Source organism: Lathamus discolor, chromosome 1, assembly GCF_037157495.1.
Source record: "Lathamus discolor isolate bLatDis1 chromosome 1, bLatDis1.hap1, whole genome shotgun sequence".
Classification (NCBI taxonomy): Eukaryota; Metazoa; Chordata; class Aves; order Psittaciformes; family Psittacidae; genus Lathamus; species Lathamus discolor.
Window position 1 is genome coordinate 119,893,264 of NC_088884.1, and position 15,671 is coordinate 119,908,934.

Here is a 15,671-nt window from a genome sequence, read left to right on the forward strand (position 1 = left end):
TGCACTCCCATGGCTTCCATCCTGCTGCATTTCAGCACCACGGACACTCACGCCTGTGCGCATGTCTACACTCGCACCACCCTGATCTAAAACAAGCGAAGTTGGTCACCCAGAGATAACGGGAGAATGAATTTTCTTCAAAAGCACTGAGAAAACACAGTGCAGCTCTCCCGAGGTCTCGTTAAACACGCTTCTCCCCCACATCCGTGTGACTTTCTGCACAAACTCTGAAACACTCCACCTAGGATCAACTGCTGCAAATTTGCTACTGGTGGAAAAGACTTTGCTCAGTTTACAGGTGTAAATTCCAAAATGCCCTCACAAGGTAAAAGCAACAGGGCTATCTGGCAACTCCTGGCCCTGCAACGCCTCTATTCACAACTGCACCTGCAAAGAATAAAGGGGTTTTTTAATGTACAAGTAGGAAGCTTTCCTATTAATCGATTTCTGTGAAGGTGAAGTGAATTGATTCTCTTTATTAATAAGAAATTCTTCACTGTGTGGGTGGTGAGGCACTGGCACAGGTTGCCCAGAGGAGTTGTGGATGCCCCACCCCTGCAAGTGTTCCAAGTCCAGGCTGGACTGGACTTTGGGAAACCTGGTCGACAGGAAGGTGTGCTTGACCACGGCAGGGCGGTTGGAACCAGGTGATTTCTAAGAACCCTTCCAACTCTAACCGTTCTATGATTCTATGATTAGCAGAAAGCTCTTGAAATACTGCAAAGTCCCAGAAGCACTTAAAATTTAGGAAAAAGAAATCCCAACCAACCAACCAAAACAAAACAACAAACCCATCCGGGTCCCTCTATGTTAACTCGCTTGGCCTCCTCTCTGTTCCCATGTGGATCACACTGACCCTCAGAGATGGGTCTTACTGGTTTTGCTCCAGGACTATCTCAGGCCCTCAAACCCTGAGGAGCACAGGAGTTTAGCTCTCTGGGACAGCCAACACTGGAGTCCCTCTGAAGGCCTAGCTTCTGTGCCCGCTACCAGCTCTACAGGTTCTCGGGGATACGGAACACGGTTTTAGCGGCGCTCCCGGAGGTTACAGCTCTGCGAGCGCAGCAACCAACTGCGCGCACCGGCAGCGCTCACCCCGCGCGCAGGGCGCCGAGGCCGCCACCCCGTCCCACCCGAAGGCTCCGTGCCAGCCCGCCGCGTCACCCTGCCTGGCCCGGGGCGGAGCTCACCTGCAGGAGGCAGCGGCCGGGCGCGGCGTGCTCGGGCAGGCGCCCGCGGTAGACGTGGCGCTCGAAGCGCGGCTCGTTGTCGTTGGCGTCCTCGACCCGGACGCTGAGGCGGCAGGCGGCGGAGCGCTGCGGCCGCCCGCCGTCCCGCGCCACCACGCGCAGCTCCAGCGCCGCCTGCCGCTCCCGGTCCAGGCGGGCGCGCGTGCTGACGGCGCCGGTCCGCGCGTCGATGCGCAGCAGGGCCAGCGCTGCCGGGTCCCCCTCCAGCGCGTACCGCACCTCCGCGTTGGGCGAGCCCGGCTCGTCCGCGTCCGAGGCGCTAAGGCGCAGCACGGCAGTGCCGGGGGAGGCGGCTTCGGAGACGGCGGCGCGGTAGTGGGGCTGCGGGAAGGCGGGCGCCTCGTCGTTGAGGTCGGTGACGCGCAGCAGCAGCGGCTCCTCGGTCGACAGCGGCGGCGCGCCGCCGTCCGTGGCCACCAGTCGCAGCTCGTATAGGTCGCGGCTCTCGCGGTCCAGCGGCCCCGCCACGCAGAGGAAGAAGATGCCGACGCCCGACGGCCGCAGCGCGAAGGCGCCGTCGCCGCCCAGCAGAGCCAGCGCGATGCCACCGCCGCCGCCCTCTTCCGCACCCTCCTCGTCCGCGTCCGAGACGGAGACGCGGGCCACATAGTCGCCGTGGCGAGCCCCCTCGGAGACCCACGGGCCGCCGCTCTCGGTGAGGTAGAGCAGGCGGATGGCGGGGCGGTTGTCGTTCACGTCCAACACGGACACGGAGACGAGCGCGCTGGAAACCTCGGGCTGGGCACCGCCGTCCCGTGCCTCCAGGACCAGGCGGTGCAGGGCCCGCGCCTCGCGGTCCAGCGGGCGGCGGAGGCGCAGCACGCCGCTGCGCTCCTCCACCGCGAAGTAGCCGTCGGGGTCGCTCTGCCGGCGGTTGATGGAGTAGCGCACCTCGCCGTTGGGGCCCAGGTCGGGGTCCGTGGCCCTCAGGCGGCAGACCGAGGTGCCCGGCGGCGCGTCCTCCCGCAGCCGCGCCCAGTACTCGCTGCGGCTGAAGGCGGGCGCGTTGTCGTTCTCGTCCAGCACCCGCACGGACACCCGCAGGCGGCCGCGGCGCCGCGGGCTGCCTCCGTCCCACGCCTCCACCACCAACCGGTGCGCGTCCGCCCGCTCGCGGTCCAGCCGCCGCAGCAGCACCAGCTCCAGCTGTTCCGGCCGCCCGTAGCGCAGCTGGAAGAGTGGCGGCTCCCCCGCCGCGCTGCCCTCCTCCAGCAGCGCATAGCCCTGCGTACCGAAGCGGCCGGCGTCGGGGTCGCGGGCTGCCGGGAGACGGAAGGCGGTGCCGGGCGGGCTGAGCTCCGAGATGTTGAGCTGCAGGTAGTCCCGCGGGAAGCGCGGAGGGTGGTCGTTCACGTCGGTGACCGCAATCTCCACCTGCACCACCTCGCCCCGCAGAGTAGCCGCCGCGAAGCTGTAACGCGCCCGCCGCTCCCGGTCCAGCCGCCTCGCCGTGCGGATAACGCCCGTCTCCGGCTGGACGTGGAAGTCCGCTAGTACCGCCGACTCGCCGCTCCCCTCCGACAGCAAGAACCCGCCCGGCGGCCCCGCGCCCGGCGGCAGCCCCGCGCGGATGTCCCCCACCAGCGTCTCTGCCGGCAGCCCCTCGTCCACCGCCAGGCTGAGGTTGTACACCGACGCCGTACCGCCGCACGCCGCGCACAGCCACAGCGGCACCAGCAGCGCCAGCGCCCGCCCCGTCGGGGGACCGCCGCCCCGGCACCTGCCGCCCCTCTGCCGCCGCGCCATGCCTCGCCGCTAAGCCGGCATCGCGGGCAGCCCGCGCCGGGCAGGTGGCTTCGCCCCGCTACCGCGCGAGGAAATCCTGCCCGCCGCGGCCGGTGCCGGGAAGGACAAGCCTGTGCGAGGAGGCGGGGAGGGCGGCTCCACCGCTACCGCCCGGCGCAGCCCCCGCCCCGCCGCCCCCCGCTGCGCTGCCGGGACATCGCCCGTCCCGCCCCTTCCCTTCCCTGCGCTCGGGGCTGGCGACCCCAGTCGTGGACGTGTCGAGCAGCGTTGGGGAGGCTCGGCGGCGTCTCCGCCGATATGGATTCCTCCGGGAATCGGCTGCTGAGGGTGGGAAAGCGGCGGCCGGCGCAGGTGGCATGCCTCTTGAGGGTAGGGACCTTAAATGGTACAGAAATGTGCGAGGATTAACGCGGATGCCCAATTGAGCAAGGAATTTTCTCACCTTAATAACGTGGTCCCCGTTTTCCATGTAAAGGCTTGCTTGCTATCCTAGCATTAGGTCAGAAAATAGTGCTTGGCACGTCAGGGAAGCATTTACTATAAATAAGCTTTAAGTAGAAACTTCATCAGCTTCAGCGAGACCAGAATTTCTTTCCTTTTTCACTATTCCTGACTCCCATATCTAATTGGGAATGGTCTGAGGATGAATTATTGTTTCTTCAGTGACAGTGAGAATATACAGCATCATATAAATGCTAAGTACTAACCATCCATCTTTCCATGAAAGCTAAGTACAGTGCTTCAGCATTTACCAGTCTCTAGCTGTTCCCACTGGTCCTTTGCCAAACTTAATTTCACCTTTATGGCAAAAGTCTGACAGTTGGTCATAGAAAAGTAAATTCATCCTAGGACAGACAAGGAAAACCAGGGCAAAGACAATAATGAAGCAGGAGAAGTTGCTGTAGCTTGGTCCTCTCTTACAAAGGGGCACTAGGGAGGGCAGCTGGTTTGCTGTTTGCCGTTTTTCAAGTAATGGAAGATCTACCCAAGTCCCACTGCCAAAGCAGTGGTTCCCTGAGGAGGGGGCAAAGCCACTGTAACAGCCCTTGATGTATCCACACAGGGGAAAAGTGTTTTTTTCCAACACTGTTGGGACCCAACAATTCTACGTATTCAAGTAAGCAGGAGAATTGGGTTCTAAAGTAAGGCAGGAAGTCTTAGCGCATGTGTGCATCTGCATGCACAGGAGGGGAGACACACAAGATCTTATCCACTGTATCTGACTTGCCTCCCTTACAAGAGAGACAGGGCTGAACAAAAGATAGGTTTTGTAAAACCTTCTTAGACACATTCTGAGAAAGTCTCTGTATATTTATGTACTATGATAATTACAAGCACAGAAGCAAGAAGGAAACACTGAGGACCTTGCCAGTTTCATTCATATTCATTGAGAAAACACATGGATCCTCCCCAAGTCACAGATGTTCAGCATGAAAATGCCTGAATTCCACTGAATCACAGCAAGTTTGGAAAAACAGCCATGTCCCATGCAGCCCATGCAGTCACTAAGAAAACATGTGAATCATGTTCAATCAGGCACATTCACTAGAACACTAAGCAAAACCTTCTGTTGCCAAGGTCAGGCAGTGCCTAAAGAGCAAAGTTCTGTATTCAGATACAGCATGCGTGGAGATAGTGGGGGAAAAGTAAGATGGATGCAGTTATCTGTGGTTCTGGCAGTACTCACTCCTGTGTTTGTGAGACCAGGGTGCTTTAGCAATTTTGTAACAAGTAAAGTCAAAAGCATTGCCCAGCTACAACATGTTTCCAGAAATACCACCTTTGGGACACTATAGACGTTCTTTCTACTGTGCATGTGAGCCTTGCCTTGTAAGTGTTCTTCCACCTTCTTCATTTTTCTGCCTTCTCTGAGCCTTTTCTTCTTTGTGTTGTTCCCTTCTTAAGCTTTCTCTCTCCCTCTCTTTTACCATGTTCATGACCTCATTTCTTCCACAAATCACAACCAGAAGTTTCTAAATCTTGAGGAGATGTTTGCGGTCTCCTGGATATATTTAGCTACCCCTGCTGTTCCCTTTTTTCTCTGTGACATGGTGACCTACACAAAAAAGACAAGTGGCATCACATGAGACTTGGAGGGAAGCTGCCACAATGACATTATCCCAGAGGAGGCAAGGGTGCAAAGTTCTAGTGCACTAGCTACCTCCTTGCATCCTCAGTGGGTCTCTTTCTTACTGAAGACACTTGCCAGCTCCTCAGATCCGCCAAGTCTTTTAGTGTAAAAAGTGGACAGGAGCACAGCCTTGTTTGAAGGACGGGGATGTGTGTTAGAGTGTGCTAAATGCCTGTGCACTCCAGTTTAGAAGAGATCATCTGTGAGCCAGCATGCTCAGTCAGATAGCAGTCACCATTACTTCTTCCATCCCTTTCCTAAAGATGGCCACCTCTGACCTGATGGGCAGGTGGACAGCATGTGAATCCACTTTCAAACCACTGAAGTTTCCAGCCCTTCCTCTTTGCTCTGCTCCATGTGCAAGGCAGAGAACTGATGCTCCCCGAGCAGCTCTGAATGCCAATTCAGCTGTCCTTGTGGCACAGACCCAACCTCTAGGAAAGGAGAAAGGAAGGAAACTGGAAGGTGATAACTGCATCAGCTGCTCAATGTTAATCATCCTGTATTTGTAAATCAATATTTTCTGTAGCTTGATCCTCCCTGGATTAACAGCAATTTTTTTCCTTTAAGGAGAATTAAACTGTAGCAAACTAAAGCTGTGGTACAATTCTAGGGCACAAAAAATTACTGGAAAAGAGATAGTGTTGTTCTAACCATGAAGGTGCATCATTATTACAGTTAATTCTACCTACAAACATTGCCTTGCCCACGCAACAGCTGTGGCAGCTTAAGATGTGACCTTCCCACACCGAAGAGAGAAATGGCTGAGGTGGTAACGCAGCATGACTGCTTCCTTCTTCTGCAGCTCCCTGGCTCGCTGCACATCATCTTCAGCAGCAGCAGCAGTTCAAGCCAAACCAGCTGACTCGGGTTTGACGCAGGGTGGGAGCGCGACACGATCCATTCCAGCTCTCATCGGATGGGCGGTAGCAGCCAGCTGAGGGCAGAGAGTGGCTGAACTGCTCCAGACAGAGCTGAAGCAAATAACATGAAATAAAAAATAAGTCTTTCCATGAAGTTATTTCCTGTGCTGTTTGAAGGCAGTATGGGCTCAGCTGCTAGTTACTGCCTTTCAGCCAGCGGGCACCACGCTTCCATTTCTGCCTACCAGGTGGTGTTCCCGGATCTTCCTTGGGTTTACTTTTATGGTCAAAGATTAGTTTAAGCAACACTGAAACAGTTATTTCTGTTAACCCCAGTGAATTTTTTTTTCCCTGCGGTGGATTACAGAGATCCCATATAAATCAGTTTTCTGGCAAAACTGTGGGGTGAGGAAACACTAATATCTTCAACTGTTGCAGCTGGATCTAAGAAAGGATGTCTGCCCACAGCCTTACTGGTTGGGGTCACAACGTATATTCAGCCTGGAATACATGATGTATGGAGAAAGCGTTAACTTTGCAGAGCATCAGGTGTTTCATTATTTATAGCTCCCCAGGCACACGTATATTGATTTCAGCAACACCTCTTTGAAGGAGTGTCAGCTGCACAAAAGATTTGCTGGTGACCAAATGAAGCCTGGTCACAGTTGCTATAATAGAAAGCTATGTGTAGGACTCGTTTCCTTATAGACGAAGTGAGATGTAGTCAAGAGGTTTTTTGTTTGGTTTTTCTGGTAGCCATCCCTTCACTCTTGATCACAAGCTAATTTGCAGAACTCATTTTGCTGTGGAAGAGATGCTTGGCCTTCACTGATGAAGAATCATGTTATTGCCAGAAGCTGGCTGGAAATAATGTACTGAGTCTGTCCTCAAAGGTAGGAAAGACTTCCAGGAAAGACTGGTTTGAGAGTTATGAAGCTATGGGACAGGTGGTAATAGTGGCTTCTTTTTCCTTTTGTTCTAGATGTATTTTGGATGCCTTTGCTCCCCTGTGGAGTGGACGTTGCTGCTGCCTTCTGTGGGTAATCATTTCAGAATTTGTCGCTCAGATATAACTGCCTAAGTAGGGCTACCCAGATCAATACTTTCAGATTAACCTTCTTTCTAGTTCACTTATCTCATATGCTATCACCCAGGCCTAATCATCTGTCCTGATGTTGTACTTCCGCCTTATGGATCTTCATTAGTCTCTTTGCCGTCAATTCTGTTCAGCTTCAAACTGAGTGTCACGTCACTTGTCCGGATGACTACTTTTAGATATATTTGTATCTGCCTGGAAAATTTGAGTATGTTCTTCAACTCACATAATTTTAATCCCACTATCCCCTGCAGATCGAAGACATTTCTTGTTATGCATAAAACAAAACTGATACCTTTTTATGAATAAAGTTTCTAGAAAATTTGAAATAAAATAAAATATGAAAATAAATATTAACAGAATTTAATTAGATACTACTAGATAAGATAGGCCTTTTGAGCTACGTTGATCCGTGGAAGGTGTCCCTGCCCATGGCAGGGGGTTTAGAACTAGATAAGCTTTAAAGTCCCTTCCAACCCAAACCATTCTATTTATACTTTAGTGTGAAGTGTCCCTGCCCATGGCAGGGGGGTTGGAACCAGACAGTCTTAAGGTCCTTTGCAACCCTAACTATTCTATGATTCTATAACAGGTGTGCATTCAGATTTTGACATTCTAACCATTTTTTAATATGTATCTACATTTAGTTTGTGAACTTAGCCACAGATCTTACTACTCTAGCAATGGCATTTATACAAAAGTAGAAGAGCTTGTTTTTGACTGCTGTTGACTTCCTTGTGATTTGCAATCTATATCACTATTCACATATTGTGAATTTATCTTTAAAACATAAGGAAGACTTCTTTCTTTTGCTGTCTATCATTCTGATAAGCTGATGCAGATTTGAAACAATCCCTTTAAGACAGCAAATGGTTCACCCTTTTGGGACAGAGAAAAACACACAAGAACTTCCCACTACATGGGTTACATTCACATAAAGCTGTCTTTTGCCATCTGCTTGCCACCACTGAATCCAGAGCTTAGTGGTCTCTCTACAGCTCAGAAGTGAGGTCCAGAAAGCTTGATAAAACATAATCCCAGGCTGGATTTAATACTCCCTTAATAAAATACCACCCTTGACTACTGTGTTGAGTTTTCACACAAAATGTGTAAAATTATCTATATGATCAACTCTTCTCACACAGTAATAGATCACAACTTGCAATCAGATCCAGTAGTTAAATTCTATGTGCGTATAAGAACAGATGTGAGAAACAAAACAGGACCAAATTCTGTTATCTGATATGTTTGTCTGAACTGCAGATGATACCAAAAGTATGCAGTGACCAGATGCAGTTGCAGGAGCTCTAAATCCACAGATAATTTTCATCCAGATGCAGCCTCTTAACTCACGGATGCAGCATTAGGAAAGTTATTCTGCATCTAAAGAATACGATACCATGGCATTTCCTACACTTCCATAATCTTTCTCGCTAAACTTTGAAACTTTGAAAAACAAGAGTTGGCTGAGAGCAAGCAAAACAAAACGATTACAGCCATATCTGAATACATAAGGAATCATCCAGTAGAGGATTGCTCTTGAATTCACTCTTCCCAGATTTCCCCTCAGGGATGTTAGTTAGCTGATGTTAACATTTCCAAACACTGTGCAAATCACTGCTGGTGCCAGCAAGCCAAAATACAGTAGTTGGAAGCTGAAAGACTGTTAGAAGAGCTCAAGCTGCAAACAAGATGCAAGTATCAAGAACAATTGCAATGGCATGACATGGGATAGAATGCATTTTCTGTCACTTATGGTCTTTAAAATAAGGCAAAAAGGCATGTTCTGTTTCAGCCACAAGTGACAGGGCTTTAGGCAGGAATTACAAGTAGAATGAAGTCAGGCTGTATGATTATACTGTTTCTTTCTGGCTTTCACATCCATGAAAATCCAGTTTCTCAGGGCAGCTGCCCTCATCACGGAAGAGTAGCCCACACAGCAGGCTTAAGATCTGGAAACCTGCTGCTATCACTTCATCAGTCAAAGTCCCTGCTGAGGACTCAGGCTTGTGGCACTGAGAAGAGAGAGGGTCGACACATAAAGCTGGATCTTAATAGGCTAAGCCACTATGCCTAAGTAATTATTTAAAATAGCTGTAAATCAGAAAAGGGCTTTGCTTTTCAAAGTAAAATATACTGTAATTCACGTGTGAATTAAGGCCCCTGGCTATTTTCTTCTTCTCTCACATGAACACAAATGCTAAAAGCAACTAATTCACCAGCAGTTTTTGAGCCTTTCCACTCCTTTTCCAGATGATAATTTCATAAGGAGTTTGGATGCCTGAGTCTTGGCTCCCATGCTCCAACTGACACTACCACAATTACGATCCTAAAAAGTTCTCCTGTTTTCTTAGAGAGCCTATTAAGACAAGGCTATAAATACACAAGAACAAAGCACTCCTCCTTGTCCCAGCACACAAGTGCCCTGACCTGCTGATTTTCAGGCCACACGTATTATGCAGTACTATGCCTTTCTTCAGGGAGGTGTCAGCTGGAAGTGCAGCTGGACAGGGTGAAACCACATAGAATCCATAGGGGAGCAGATGCTTGCATTGCCTCCTGTAGCTGGTTTGTTTTTGTTGGCAGCTGGCAGTAAACTGCTGCTGGCTAATTCTGCTCTTTTCAGTAAGTGGTAGTGGAGCACCTAGCAGGTTTGGATAGGCACCCGTTTTTACTATGTGTGAAAACACATTTGTGCGAATCCTAACTAATGGATCCTATTTTCTTGAAAGTAAGCCAAATTGAGCGCTGGAGACAGAAGTTGATTGCCTATTTTAATTTAGGAAGTACAAGCTGCATCTAAAAGCAGTTCAGTCAGCTTCCTCCAGCCACTCCATATCTGCAGGGGAAACCTTATTTTTACAGTGTTCTCACTGAATTATCCAACATCCTTATCCTTTTTTACAGAGTTTATCTTTACAGAATCTTTATGGGGCTGGGAAGGTCCATTATCACCATTCCACAGAGGACCACACACAGATATTAAGTTATGTGTCCATAGGGTACCTTTTGCATCCTACAATGGACAGAGTCCTTAGGCAATTCCAGCCTTGCTCTTCAGCTGGAGATGTCATAGCACTACCCTTGGGGTCCCCAGCCTGAAATAACAGACCAAAGGGGAGAGTTATATGCCAGAAAAGCCCCAGCTATCTCACCATCATAATCCCTATAGCCAAACTAGTGTCTTAGAGCATCAGGTGTTTCATTATTTATAGTTCCCCAGGCGCATGTGTATTGATTTCAGCAACACCTCTTTGAAGGACTCTCAGCTGCACAAAAGATTTGTTAGGCAGGTGAACAGTACATGAATACATTGGGGTGAGCTCCATGCTGCACACTAGCTCAGTGTGCCTGCACTCACACAGGGAGTCAGCAATGCAAGCGGTACCCCTCCTGAATCCTAAGGCAGTGTCTTCAGGCTTGCTTTTTGCCGCTTGCTCTCCCCAGCCTGCTCTACTGTATTTGAACTGCTGACCTTTTTTTCCTCATGGGCTCAAGCACAAAATAACACAGGCTTTTATCAGTTTCAGCTATGTATCTTCTGCTCTGGTAGCTGGAATGCCAGCTATGAGATGCTTGAGATCACAGTGTCACGGCAGTGCTTTTTAAGTTTCAAACGCTGAGATTGCACTGTTACCCAAACCAGATTGTTTCCCAACATAGAACTGCCAATGAAATCTCTCTTTAAGTGTCTTTTTGTTAATTCTAGTCATATTCCTGAATATTCACCTTTGTTACCTTTAACTGTTTATGGGTTGCAATGCTTTCAGGTATCATTCAGCAGTAAATACAGAAATCAGTGTTTGTTTTTCAGAATGAACTCAGCCAAAACAGGATAGGAAGGAGAAGCTTCTCAAGCCTTTAAGTGAGGCTTAAGATAAACTTCTGTCATGCATTTATAGAGAAAAGGAACACTGCTGGGTATATGTAAAAGGAAAGTAGTGCTTCTAAATCCCTATACACAGATGCCCTAGAATGTGGCTACTACAGGAACAAGAAAATATCACAGGAAGACTAAATTCATACAGCTAATTTTAGGCAAGAACTTTTGTAGGCCTAGCTCACTATTTCAATTGCACTTGCCATGTGTCTGTGCCTGGCTTGATCCCATTATTCCCGAATTCCTGCATCAAAGGCTTTACATCTACTTTTTTTCAGAATAACACAAAATGCATCCCTTTGCTGAAAAATGCCATCAGGAAAATTAAACCGGATTCCTAAACCCATTGGTCACAGTAGGTGTCTTAGGTCTAGCGCAGCTGTGGACAGGCCCTCCCAAAGCTGGGTTTCCCCCCAGTGCCTGTCGTACTCTAAAACTGGGCATTCACACTTTTTGGATCAGAAGAGTGCACCTATTTTTAAATACATTTTTCCTAACAAGACTTACAGTCTTGTTTAGTAGACCAAGGAAAAGAATCGCTGCTGTGCTTCTCAGATTTTGCCAGGAAGAAAGATATGACACTCTTAAAAGGAACCTTATGGTGTTTAGGTGTAGAAATGGATGAGCACTGGATTACACCCTGCTGGAAGCAGACCTCAAGCACAGGGAGGAACATGTTTATACCAGCAACCCCACTGTTGCTCACAACTAGAAGGAAAAAAAGCAGCAATGAGAAAGGCATAAAATATCCCAGTGAATTTGAATGCCATCATCCCTGTGCAGCACAGTAATTACTTGGCTGACAATTCAGAGTACAGAGAAATTGGGCACTCTGCTGACTTTGGGTGGTGCCCGGGGCATCGTTTTCCCTTCACAAGAACCAAAGACCATTTCTGCAGCTGGCCTCTGGGCTGGCCCCTAGGAGGGGATCATCCTCAGGGATGCCACAGCCACTCTGGGGCCCCTGCTCTGCAAGGGAAGAGCTGCTGATGGTATGACACACATGGGCTCCCTGTGCAGGGGCAGGGAAATCAGGCTCCACGCTGTGCCCACCTAGCATGGGCCCCAATCTGCTTTTCAGCTTCCCAGCCTTGATCACCATGTCCCTGTCCACCACATCCCTACATCTGCCCACCATATCTCCGATGAACACAGGCAAGGCTCTCGGACCACCACACAAACTCAAATAGTTACGCAGGGCAAAATGGTTTTGTCCCCCCAGTAAAATCTGGATGTTTTATCTCTGGCTCCATCTTTGGTTTATTGGTGTGTGGTGGTGAGGAAAGGGGAGGAGACCATCGGGCAGTGGGACTTGCTGGGGGCTGTAGGAATTTTTCTAGGTCTGGGAGCAGTTCACAACTTCTTCATGATGCTAAGGAAAACAACACACATGAAAGTGCTCCTGAGAGGCTCAATATAGGGTCTCTCTCAGGCTCAACTCTCAGCTTACACCCATAGAAAAAAACACATTGCCAGCATGAGCTCATGACATGGTGATCTCTCTCTGAACGCTCATTTTGGCTTACACTCTTGGAACACGCTGCTGTTTTCCCTGTAGCTCAGTTGTGCGATATTTCACCTCACTCTTCATCAAGAACCAGGAGGGGTCTGTATTGCGATGGAATCTAAAAAATAACAGCGGTTTTAATTTAACGTGCATTTCTTTTATGAGAGGCCTTTTGAAATGACAGGATTTTTACTCTCATACATAAAGACATTCTCTGTGAGGGGAAGAGTTCAGGTCTGCCTTTACTCTTTTTCCTCTGTCATCAAAGAGCTGCTTTCAGTAGCTGTCAGGATTTCACTGCACTAAACAGATTGTTGGCAGCTGATGGGAAGGTAAACTGAATTAATCTACACTGAAATAACAGTTTGTACTTTGAAAGTGGCATTCATTTGTGAGTCCTAAAGCTCTCTACAGGTGTGAATGGATGAATGAAGCTTCACAGTGATCTTGTCAGAGGCGTAAGCAGAGCATGCACATTTGATTCCCAAGCACAGAAGGCACCTGAGTTGTCCAAGGTTAGACTGAATGCACCTGATCCAAAATCTACTGAAATCCATGAAAGCTTTTCTGTGATTTCAAGGCATTCTGAGCTAAGACCTAAACTAGTGACAGAAATAGAATATAATTCATGACCCTCAAACCTCTATTCTAATTGCTATTTTAGACTACTTTCCTTCCTTCTGTTTTAGAGCAGACTTAAACCAGAACATCAGCCAAACCATGATAATTTATTATAACACAATATGATATAAGAGAACTTGTGGTAAAGCTTTCCAGAAAATTTCATATTGCAAGGGCGAATAACAGTACTTTGTGGCCAAGATAATCTTTAAAGGAAATCAGAATGAGTTGAAACACCCCCGTGGGCTTCTTCGCTTGATCACTTAAGCACTTATTTGAAATGCTATATTTACTGCAATAATTCCATGTCATTACTGCCTAGATTAATTGCCTGACAGAAGTATAGCAGAAGTACCACCTAGAAGTCAGGACTCAATAGTGTACCAGGGAAATGAAAAACCCAGACCACTCAGAATTGCACACCATTAGGCTAATAAACAGATGTCTTCCGCAATGAGCAATTAAATCATCTTAAGAATTTTAAATACGCTTTTTTAACTGCATAAATAACAGCTATGCAATCCTGACTGTGGGATCAATTTGGAAATACAGATAGCTGCCAGTTACGTGGAAGTAAATTATTGTGGTTGGGAATTAGTCATACCACAGCTATGGAAGACACCCCAGTTGCTCTGAAAAAACAAGCTTATTTACTTGCTTACGGTGGCACCCAAACAGCCCTACTCCTTCCACACCTGAGCTGGGCAACATGGATTTGTCAGCAATGGCTTGGGACCTCTGCACTCTGCAGTCATCAGCATTTTCCTCCTATCAGTTGTTTGTAATACCTTCTTGCACTCTGATTTACTTAGGCTTTATATTAGCTATAGTTTTATTTTCTCTGGGTGGCCACTTCCTACTTCACTGGATATTTAAACCGATTGAGATTACAATAATAGAGGATTCCCCCAACTGCCTGCTAACAAGAGTCTTGCAACAGAAAACAGCACGACATTAGCTTCAGCCTTTTCCTCTCCTCTAAACTTCAAACCACTTAATTCACCCCACTCAAGGCATTCTGACTAAGAAGAGAAAGCAAGTTTCCAAGTCAAAGATCTTGAACAGAAAATGACTCTCCAGCTACCCCTTTTCTCTCTCACGTTAGCAGCTTTCCAGGCCGAGGGCCAGCACTAGCTGGTGGCTGGGCCAGGAAAGGACAAGCTCCCTTGGATTGCTGGAGCTTGCCGGGCCAAAACTAACATGTTCAAACCAAGGCAAGAGGTGGCCAAAGTAGACTGTGGAGCACAGGCTCATGGGGGGATAAAACCAGCTCATAATCTCCATGGGTATTGCTTTCTGACCTGATGGAAGATGCATCTTTGTGAGGAACATGTTGAACAAACTCGCAGCTGGGAAGCAAAGGCCTGGATGAAATGGCAAGGTCTGTTTCCATAAGGATTCATCAGAATCAATCCTGGCCAGGCAACAAACAAAAACAACAGAAAGTATTTGTCCTGGCTACTAACATGGTTCTGAGTATTTAGAAATCCAGCCAGAACAAGACTGGAAACCCAACCAGGCCTTTGGATCGTAGACTTGGAACAACCTAAGACAGACTTGCTCAAAGAGCAAGATACTCTCTTTGCTTTCTCCTCATGTTACAACCCCCATCCAGACAACATCACCTCAGCCCCCCTTCAGATCTGGTTTCAGACGTTTTCTTCCCATCTGTGCTCCTTTGTCAGCTAACCTCTGTGTAACGCTGCATAGATGGATTATACAAAAGAGAGATAAAAGATAAAGTATGTATCGTTAATGTAGTACTCTCCCATCCACATTTCTTTCTGAGAACTCACAGACTCATATAGTAAGCCACAAGTGAAGACTGCTTCCCCCAAGGTAGAGAAGAACAATCCATATATTCTCTATAGGAATTGTTTTAGTTCATTCATGAATTATCATAACATATAAAAACATATGTAAAAAGTATCAGGTGAAATGCTGGCCTGACTGAAGTCAATGGCAAATCTCCCATCTGCTCCACAGGGACTAGATTTTTTCCACCAAGTTCCAAAATAAACCTTTTTTGCGTACATTTCCTTGGATATGCATAATGCATATAAGGCAGATGCTCTGTATTTGCTCAACAGCTAAAGAAAGTTGTTCTTTTCTCCCAAAACATGAAAATACACTTGGAATAATTTCTTCAGAAAACGATACTAAATTGTCAGAGTTTGTACTGTCTAATCTGGGTTTGGCATAGCCAAGTGAACTCACTGGCTGCTAGCCCTGCTGCTAATAGTGTGCAGCAGCACAGTTTAAGACCCATCCTTCAGTTTTCTGCTCGTACATGTCTCCGTGTCCAATTTCAAACACGATCAATCATGAAACAAGGAACAAACTGTGAAGTGGAATGTTTAAGGACAGGGAAACGCATTGAAACACCTCTCAACGAGTACAAGGGCAATTACCCACACACCAGGGAGAGTAAGATGGGCAGAGAAAAGTATTCAGAGAAGATGCATAACCATCACAGCAGTGGCACACAATATACCTCCCCCTGCCCTCTACCACTCCTCTGCAACGATTGCTGTCCCACAGTCACAGGGCCAGACCCAGGTCAGCATTTCAACTTCT

The 15,671-nt window shown here is 48.1% G+C and overlaps 1 protein-coding gene across 1 annotated transcript in view; it reads right to left on the bottom strand.

The window, feature by feature from the left end:
- Positions 1-2,996, bottom strand: part of DCHS2 (dachsous cadherin-related 2) — a 118,988-nt gene extending 115,992 nt beyond the window's left edge. Inside the window, exon 1 of the mRNA XM_065665230.1 lies at positions 1,191-2,996. Coding sequence (XP_065521302.1) covers positions 1,191-2,996 — 1,806 coding nt within the window. The remainder of the gene's footprint in view (positions 1-1,190) is intronic.
- Between the last annotated feature and the right edge of the window lie 12,675 nt (positions 2,997-15,671).